This window comes from Acyrthosiphon pisum, chromosome A2, assembly GCF_005508785.2.
Source record: "Acyrthosiphon pisum isolate AL4f chromosome A2, pea_aphid_22Mar2018_4r6ur, whole genome shotgun sequence".
Taxonomy (NCBI): Eukaryota; Metazoa; Arthropoda; class Insecta; order Hemiptera; family Aphididae; genus Acyrthosiphon; species Acyrthosiphon pisum.
The window spans coordinates 49,859,765-49,869,720 of record NC_042495.1 but is presented as its reverse complement, the minus strand read 5'-3'; the positions used below and the strand labels follow the sequence as shown (position 1 = coordinate 49,869,720).

The following is a 9,956-nucleotide window of genomic DNA, read 5'->3' as shown; positions in this document are numbered from 1 at the left end:
TTTCGGGTTTCGGGTTACGTTCGGGTGTAAAGCCCTGTATAAAAATGATCTATAAATAATATAAATGAGTAAATATATTTTTTTAATTTTCAATTATATTATTTGTTCATTTAAAATTAAATGAATCTTAATTTATTTATTTTATCAAAATGTAAAAATTTGGATGTCACAAAACTTAAAAATAAAAATACTTAAGTATTTACCTAATAGAAAAATGTTTACTTATAATGATAAATTATTTTTATTTATAAATTAGTACAAAAACAACTTTTGTTGAAAAGATTTTAAATCTGAATTTAATTAAGATAAAAAAAGCAAATATTTATCAAGTTAACATCACTTTCTTAATACAGGTTTAAATGATTCATAATTTGTAATACAATTTAAAATAAAAGATAATAAAGAAAAAATATTACAGATAATTATTACAAATCAATCTTCAGCTCCCAATTTTTCCATATCATCTGCATTGTCGGTATTCAAACATTCAATAGGTTTACAAAAATGTTCTTCAATTTGTTTCAATACAAAATGATCCGAACTACCACTTACAAGGTTAATAGCAATACCTTTTTTGCCAAAACGACCAGTACGTCCTATTCTGTGTAAATATGTATCAAAATCAGGATCGCGAGTGACTGTCACAGGCAAATCAAAATTAATAACAATCGTGACTTGCTCAATATCAATACCTAAAATAATAAAATATAAGTTTAAACTAAATAAGTAACAAAATAATGATGCTTATTACCTCTAGACAATACATTAGTAGTAACCAGAACTTTTTCTTTTCCTTCGCGGAAACGGTCCAAAACAGATATTCTTTGTTGGACCGTGAGTTCGCCAGATAATAAAGCTACAGCATGCCCTTGTTCTGCCATTTGATTAACTAACCATAAAGCCATTTTTTTTGTCTACAACAAAAACAAAATGTTATTAAATAATATAAACAAATATTATGAATAATGAATTGTCATGCTGTAATATTTATTACTAAAGAAGATATAAATTATATATATCTTATTTATATAATATTATAATAATAATTATATAAAATAGTTATGTTCACAACCAACACAACTCCTGCTAAATAAAGATTTTAATTTGAAACATATATCACTGGAAGCAAATTAAAATTAAAATTTTGTATCCAAGACATACAACTAAGGGCTGTTCATACAATGTACGGTTAAAGTTAACCGACACTTAACCGGCCAAATTCTGTAGGTAATAAAATCTGTTATCAGTTGGTTAGCGGTTCCGACACTTTTCCGGACATTGTAAGAATGAAAGACCCTAAAACTGTAAATTTTCTACTTACAACTTACAAGTGTGATGTCCATTTGTAAATATAAATGTTATAAAAAATGTTACATACAATAATATTTTTTTATTCACTATGTAACTTTTGGAAAAATGGCAACACTGAAATTTATCTTTTTCTTATCACTGAGTAATAAATTACAATATTATTATTTTGGATATTAGTAGTTTTAAAGTAGTTATTAGTAAAATAATTAAGTATTGAACAACATTCGTTTTTTCTAAAAACTTAACATTTATCAGTGAATATTTTTTTTAAGGTGAGATTTTTTGATTGTATTTATGTTTTAGTATGAAACTACATTAGGCAAATTGTATACTTCAATAAACGTCACCTATTGTAAATTATTTTATGCCTTATTACCAATTTATGTTGTGTAACTTAAGTGTATATTTTAATAATTATCACATCATAGATTTTAAAATTTAAATTTAACAAATATAATTAATTGTTGTTAGGTATTATTATAATATAAGAACATCATAATATGAAGTGTATATAATGAAATTTATTATTTTAATTTTTAGGTTAATTTTATAAAATATGCATAACAGACTAAAAGTACGTACAACTGAAGCACAAAAAGCCGCTGCAGATCGAGAAAAAGAAAAAAAACTTCAATTATATCGAAATACTATCAATGATGTATTTGAGCGCCGATCTCGTAATGAATATGATGTTTTAGCATTGAAATCATCTGAAGGACTATTACGATCCAATCCTGATATTGTTACTATATGGAATTATAGAAAAGAAATATTACTACATCTGAAACCATCTGAAGAAATAATTAATGATGAACTTTATTTAACTGAAAAATGTTTACAAGTAAATCCAAAATCTTATTCAGCATGGTATCACCGAAATTGGCTACTAGATAATGTAGATCCTAGTCCAGATTGGAATAAAGAATTGCAACTATGTACAAAGTATTTGAAAATAGATGAACGAAATTTTCATTGCTGGGATTACCGACAAATTGTTGCATCTAAGTGTCAAGAACCAAATGAAAATGAATTGAAATTTACTATGGAAATGATTGAGTCAAATTTTTCAAATTATTCTGCATGGCATTATCGATCAAAACTTTTTAGTGCTGCAGGAAAAGATGAAGAATCTACCAAAATTTCAGAATTATCATTGGTGGAAAGCGCAGCATTTACTGATCCTTCAGATCAAAGTGCTTGGATATATCAGAGATGGCTTATAGGAAAACTAGAACCATCCAAGTTTATATACAAAGTTTCTCGAATAAAAAATAAAATTTATCTCATACTAAACAGAAAATTACCGAATAATTATAAAATTATTGGATTAGGAGAAACAAATTGGGAACAATTCGATTCAAAAATTTGGTATAAAAAACTAGACAATATCGACAGTTCCAAAATACAGATTATTGATGAAGTAAACCAAGTAATAGATAATCTATCAATAGATAATGTTCAACAAAATATATTTAATCTTAATATTAGTGAACAGCTTCGACTTGTTTTAAATGGACAATTAGACAGTTTACATCAACTGTTAGATATGGAGCCAGAAAGCAAATGGGCTTTACTAACTTATGTGTTACTTCTTTACACATTAAAACCAAACAATTATTTTAAAAATTGTCTTAAAAACATCAAATTATTAAAAGAATTAGATTCAAAAAGGAAAAATTACTATCACGACCTCGAAAGCCGTTACCAAATTGAACATTGGATTGCTAACAATAATAACAATAATATGGATAGTGTTAATTTGAAAGGATATGGATTAACAGCGTTTTATCATATGCACATGTTTCTATTTAACAAAAATATTGATTTGAGTGATAATGATTTATCCCACACCAATTTAAATCATTTAAAAAATTTAATTATGTGTGAACAATTATCACTGAAGAATTGTAAACTAGAGAACTTGGATAATTTTCCTGCTCTGAATAATCTAGAAGTTTTGGATCTGAGAGAAAATAAAATTCAAGAAATTTCGTACAAAGAGCTAACAAAATGTAAATCACTTAAAAAAATTATCCTTGATAAAAAACAAATAGCTCTTGATAAAATATTAGAATGTATCAATCAGTCTACTAATATTGAAATTTTGTGATTGTTAAGTATAATTAGTTAAGACTACTAAGTACATATATGGCCATTAAAATTATATGCTTATTATTGCTATTTTATCTTATTCATAATATGATTTAATTTGTATTAACATTATAAGCGTACATTATGGGGTTGGGGGTTGGGTAGATGCCTATAACGCCTAAAGTATAATGAATAGTGTTGATTGAGATTTCTAGCTCCTCCCAGATTTTTAACCAAATTTTATTATGTCCATGAATAACATCTTAGAATATATTAGTTTATACAAATACATAAAACTTTATAATTTTATAAATAAAAAATATTTTATTTTTATCAATATTGAATTATTGTAATTTATTAGATAATCGAAATTTTAGATTGAAGTATGGCTTATGGGTTTCAAAAAAAAATGTAAGTAACTTAGTCAATTCCCATAAAATTATGGTAACAAATAAATATTATATATCTCAATATGTGGGAGATATTGGATCATAATATATTTTTTGAAATATAGAATATTTCAATTTTCAATTAACATGTTGTAGGTAATACATTATTTATGACTATGTCAGAGTAACAATAGCTTATGTTACCGTATTAGGAGGGCGCACTAGTAGACAAAATATGGCATAAAAACAAGGTTTATTAATTCCAGGAATACGGCTTATTGAAGCGTTTTATAGCATAAATACCTATTACAAAAATTTGTATAGGAGAATTTTTTCTAGAGTCGTAAGAAGCATGACGTGTAGCATAAAAACTAAAAAGCATCTTACAATATATGTCATATTTAGGTAGCCAAAAAGGATGTTTATGTCAAAAATAAAAAGATTTAATAAGAATTACAAATGGACAGTTTTTAAGAGTTTAAAAGAGGCAATTTTCAAAATGTATGCATGCGGGTCTTGTGTATATTATGAATGTAGTAAGTGATCATTAGTATGTGTGACTGTGTGAAATGAATAGCAGAGTGCTCCCACAAGCACATGTACAAGTCACCACCTCCATGTTGCACAAGTGAATGGTAAACAATGTATGCTAAGCAATAACTATGCTTGTGAGTACTTTTTGTTAAGTCTAGTATCTTACCAATGGTCCTGATAACGCGATAAGACTTCTGAAAACTGATTTGAATTTGTTAATATGTCTACTTGAGATCAAGAAGACCACTTTTTTAACATTTAACACCAATACATTTTGTTTGGATATTTAAAATATTTAAAAATTTAAATGTCAATTATTTGAAAATAAAATAAAATATCTTAAAATGTGACCGGGTCGATCTCTAACAGACATCAATTTTTGTAAATTTTAAATATTCAAACAAAATATTTTGGTGTTAAATGTTAAAAAAGTGGTCTTATTGATTTCATGTAGACATATTAACGAATTGAAATCAGAAGTATTATTGTGTTAATAAGTCCATTGGTATGATTGACAGAAGAAGGGTACATTTTGGTTGAATTAATTGTTCGTTTGCAATCCTTTAAGGGGATTCGATACCGCGATTTTCTGTTTTTGTCTAACACACAAGCGCCATAGTATTTGAAACGTGTTTTTTGCCAATCATACCAATTGATCTAATGAAGCGATAAGAATTCTAAAAACAGATTTGAATTTGTCGTCAAGTCTATTTTTTTTACTTTCCCTCAATTTTAATTTTTTGATTTTAACTTCTTCAAAAAATTGAAATACAACAATTTTTAAATACTCTTTTTTTTACATGAAATTTTTAGAAATTTGGGGGATAATATCAAAAATGTATGGATGTCAATTTCAAGTAGACTTGACAACAAATTCAAATCTGTTTTCAGAATTCTTATCGTTTTGTTAGATCAATTGGTATGTTTGGCAAAAAACACATCTAAAATGCTATGTCACGCGAGTGTTAGATAAAAACAGAAAATTACAGTATTGAATCCCCTTAAATTAACATATTATTTAACTCTGCAGGTGTCATATTAACGTTTCATAAATAATTTGTTCCAAAGTACCACCAGTTAAGTTCTCTTGATTGATCTCATCTATCCAATTGAAACTTTTAGAAATTTAAGGTAGCCATTGAAGTGAAATACATATAAAAAGAAATATATTGATTGGTTGATTTTGTGAGCCATTGATGCATAAATGTGTCAGTAGGATTTAACAATAAGCATCATTGACTAAACATATTGAATGAGCAGTGGTGTGTTAACATATCAGCGGTGTTAAATGTGATAAAGATAAAATTTATTAAATGCAAAATATGTAACTCACCTAATTGTTTTATATTAGATGAGTACTGACTAAATAAATTAAAAATAAGGATGAAATATTTAAAAAAAATAATTTAAAAATGCAAAACAAAATATTTTTGATTAATAATTCATTCAAAATAAATTTTAGAAAGTGGTTAATAATAACAGATAATTAAATTTATATTCCTTATAAATTAAAATTATTCAATTTTTCTTTACGATCAATAAATAAATGCTTAAATACAACATAATCACCAATGCACAATGAAAAACAATTATTAACTTATATTAATATTTTGCTTTAATTACCTGACAAAAGATCATAGCTTGTCCAATAGTCACTCCTCCATAAATATTAACTAATGCGTTGTATTTATCTTCTTTATTGTTGCAGTTAACATAGTATTGTCTGATATTATCTAATGTCTCTTCCTCGCGTTTTAATCTTATGATGACAGACATAGGTGCAATAGCATTGGCAAACCTCATAACATCTTCTGTATATGTTGCCGAAAAAAACATCATTTGACATGTTTCTGGTAGTAACCTTAATATGAAATTAAAATTTTTAATTTAAATAAAAATTTTGGTTAGAAGAAGTTTTACTTTCTAATGCGGAAACTTTGATCTTGGTGACCTTGGGTGTCAACCATAATATCAGCTTCATCTAACACAAATACTTTAATATATTTTGGGTTAAAAAATTTGTACTTTGTGGCCCAATCCAAAACTTTTCCAGGTGTACCCACAATTATTTGTTCCTCTATTTTAGAACCTTTTTCAACTAAAAATGAATAATATATGTAACACTGTTTTAACAATTAAGAAACTATACACAAAAATACAAACCATCTTCACCACGAACAGCATACCTTAACCTAATATTTGGACAGTAGGTAGACATTTTTGCTGCAACTTCCCCCGTTTGAATAGCCAATTCATACGTGGGAGACAAACAAACTACCTACACAAACATTTGGAAAGAATTAAATAAATAAACACACCATTTGAAAAATATTCTAGTCTAAATTACCTGTGGATAATGCAAATCCGGATCAACTCTACTTAACATAGCCAAAACAAACGCTGCTGTTTTTCCAGTACCTGACTGTGACTGTGCAATCAAATTTTGAGGCCTATAATATGTAATAAATTATATATTTTAGTCTCTGTGAATAACAAAACCTAAAAATATATATTAATTAATAGTTAGATAAACTAAAATATCAATTAAATCATATTTAGATTAAAATATTGATGCAAACAAAGACAATTTAGTTGTCTAACAGTGGTTTGATGTTGTGTACAATATTTTTATAATATATAGACTTACGGATTGGCCAAGAGTAAAGGCAATGCAGTTTCTTGTATCTTTGACGGTGCATTATAACCCATTTCATAAACTCCTTTAAGCAAATTTGGATGACTAAAAAATAATGAAAACAAAGTCAACCCAACAATGGCATACATAATAAATATTTTTAATATAATGTTTGTTTATATTAAAATACAGAAGAAACACGTTTAACCGTCACTCTTTTTTACTCGTCATCGTTCAAAAAACAACCTATGCAACACAGCTCTTCTCCGTAAAATATATACGTTTGTGGCTGATTTTCTACTAACTTTTATTGTAGTTAAATTTGGAAATCTTACAGTTTAAGTAACTCAAATGATTTGATTGAATATAATGGTGATTTTGGATCCCGTCTTTGCACTTCAATGTCATGTTTAGATGTTATAAGACCCGTGCGTACAATTTTCTGCAATAATGATTTTTCAGACGCTGGCAATTCTTTGTCATCTTCGGTAGAAGTGTTGCTTTGAGTTTCTGCAGTTGGATCATTTGAGTTTTTGTCACCCAGATGTGCATCATTAAACTGTGTAAAACGTTTTTTTTTTACAAAAGAAGGTATATCACAATTTTCATAATCTAAATGAAATATCGCTTTAGAAAAAATAAAAGCCTGTACTTACGTTTTTGGTGATTGATTCCATGATTAGAAATACTAAAAATAAGTGGTAAACCTAGGATGAGTATCTTTGAGTATAGGAAACTTCGATTACGCAAACGGAATGACTGTGAATTATAGCGTATCGCTCATGACTTGAGATTTACACTCTTACAGTCACCTACTGGTTGGATACTGGTTCAAAAGTCAAACCTAGAAAGTGAATTGGAGTTTCGATTTCAGTGATCTTGCTTGTATCGATTACCGGATGTACAATAGATTGTTATAATAAATTAATTATACTTAGCAGAGATATGTACCAATTTTCCAAATATCATAAAATCTTCAACCGACACGAAAACATGAAATAAATAAATAATTTTACAATCTTTGTTTTTCTGTTATCAAACCGCCGACACGAGCGTTTTATTGTAGGTTATACGGCGGTGACAATGCTGATAATGTTGTGGCGGGAACTATTTTTAAATTTCAATGACCGATCAATAATATTAATAATATAATTATATAATTATTTATTATTGTCGTTCGAGGAGCGGACTGCGGAATATAGACATTTAGACTTGTCTCATTTATTCATGACGAATGTACGAATGTACAAGAACCAAGGTGACCTAAAAATAAAAGGGGTTGTCCGGTTGTGTTAGAAATCTATCACTAACCAAACTTTATATCCAAGATTTCAGATTCACTTAAAACATAGAACAATACTTAAAACGTCCACTTAAAATACAAGGGACTTCTTTCAGTGGTCGTTCATACCATATACGGAAATATGCGGAAAGTTTTAGAGGAGTCTAATATTTCAAATTACTTTATTGCGTATAAAAGCCACTCTCTGCACTTGCAAATATAATAATACCCTAAACACCATGCAAAACTAAGCATGATTTATTTTAAACATACTATAGGTCGTAGGTGTTATACATTTATTCGTACATATACTTGAATCTTAACTTTAAATATGTAAAAAAGATAATATTAGTTATACAAATTATAAATAAAAACAAAATTATTAAATATTAATTTACAGTAACAACCTTGTTACCTACTTGTTATATTAAAATGTTTATTTTAAAACAGAAGGTATATCTAATTTTTTTTTTTTGCAAATGAATCTACTACTCAATCTAGTATGAGCTCTACCAATTGTTTTGGAAATATAATTTTCTATACTAATAATAATAGCTAAATTGGTGAATCTATTTTGCAACATAGATGACCTCAACCATATTTTTATTCTTCTCATTGCTGAAAAACTACGTTCACATGTAGACGAATTTATGGTGAGTGCACTTGCATAAGCTTATATATCCAGTGCCGCAACAACCGGGGGTGCTAGGGGTGCGAAGAACCCCTTGGCCCCTCGTTAAATCATAAAAATGGGCCCCCGGGCCAGTGGCCGAACTATTTGGAACTTTTTTCTTTTAAGGTGTCACAAAGTGGTATCTTACTATCTTATTATTTAATCAAAAAATAGAAACTAATGAATACATTAGAATCATAATTATTATTATAATATAAAACAAAGCCCTAACTATATTTATAACAAAATATTAAAAATAATAATTTCGAATGGCAGGGGGCTGAATTATACCACTAATACCATATTTTCGAAATTCTTAATTTTGCTGATGGTTTATTGCATTTAAATTGGGACAAAAAAGAAAATAAATGGTTTTAAGAGGTTGCATACCATTTTGCTCCTTAGTCCTCACGATATGTGGGGACTATCACTACAGTGTACAATGTGTTCAATGCTCTTCACCTATCTGTAAGCAGTATAGCAGTGTATACCTATATACATATTATATTAACTGCATAACATAATGTATTTAGCTAAAAACAACAAGCAATATGTATTAAATGACCTATTGGTACATGAGCATGATCGCAACTAGGATTAAAATTCTGGGGGGCTACAGCCCACCTAACAAAATTATTAATTTAAAATAATCTATAAGCAGCTTATATCTAAATAAATAAGGAATGTTTTTTGGAGGGGTCTGAATCGTAGTCAGGGGGGGGGGGTGCTAAAGCCCCTCCCCTCTACTATAATTGCGCCTCTATACTTGGGCCCTATTTATTGGTCGCACACCCACCAATATGTACCAAGTTGCGGCACTGAGTGTTTCTCAACCTTTTTACTGTGGTGACCCTCTTTTTGAATTTCAATTTTTTAGCGACCCCCTACATATATTTTTTTTAAATACTATTAATAATCAATACGAAAATTACTGTGCATTGTACACAGCATAAAATATAATACTATCTATATATAATTATACAAAATATAATATTATAATTATTTTTAATCAACAAATGTATACCAAATATTTACTGATAC

The 9,956-nt window shown here is 28.0% G+C and overlaps 2 protein-coding genes across 3 annotated transcripts; one reads left to right on the top strand and one right to left on the bottom strand.

Annotated features, from left to right (window-relative positions):
- Positions 1-217: 217 nt before the first annotated feature.
- LOC100163149 (ATP-dependent RNA helicase DDX19A) lies at positions 218-8,043 on the bottom strand. Of its 2 annotated transcripts, none has more exons than XM_008188930.3 (10): positions 7,912-8,043; positions 7,617-7,804; positions 7,296-7,519; positions 6,973-7,065; positions 6,673-6,775; positions 6,489-6,603; positions 6,246-6,423; positions 5,949-6,186; positions 752-914; positions 218-692 (listed from the first exon to the last, which is right to left on the bottom strand). In XM_008188930.3, exons 2-10 carry the CDS (start codon positions 7,635-7,637, stop codon positions 433-435), a joined length of 1,395 nt encoding a protein of 464 aa, XP_008187152.1. In that variant the 5' UTR covers positions 7,638-7,804; positions 7,912-8,043; the 3' UTR covers positions 218-432. The 2 variants fall into 2 exon arrangements, with proteins under 2 accessions (XP_008187152.1, XP_008187153.1); XM_008188931.3 differs by having other exon boundaries at positions 7,895-8,017.
- On the top strand, positions 1,489-3,739 carry LOC100159068 (geranylgeranyl transferase type-2 subunit alpha). The gene is made up of 2 exons (XM_001943544.4): positions 1,489-1,583; positions 1,852-3,739. Exon 2 carries the CDS (start codon positions 1,868-1,870, stop codon positions 3,419-3,421), a length of 1,554 nt encoding a protein of 517 aa, XP_001943579.1. The 5' UTR covers positions 1,489-1,583; positions 1,852-1,867; the 3' UTR covers positions 3,422-3,739.
- Positions 8,044-9,956: the final 1,913 nt, after the last annotated feature.

What these genes read in the sequence shown, in the direction of transcription:
- LOC100159068 (XM_001943544.4), top strand. Translation starts at nt 1,868, where the DNA reads ATGCATAACAGACTAAAAGTACGTACAACTGAAGCACAAAAAGCCGCT.
- LOC100163149 (XM_008188930.3), bottom strand. Translation starts at nt 7,637, where the DNA reads ATGGAATCAATCACCAAAAAC. An exon ending in TCATTTGAGTTACTTAAACT is followed by an intron (nt 7,066 to 7,295) that starts GTAAGATTTCCA and finishes ATTATTTTTTAG; the next exon opens with TCATCCAAATTTGCTTAAAG. An exon ending in TGCTGTTCGTGGTGAAGATG is followed by an intron (nt 6,424 to 6,488) that starts GTTTGTATTTTT and finishes ATTCATTTTTAG; the next exon opens with TTGAAAAAGGTTCTAAAATA.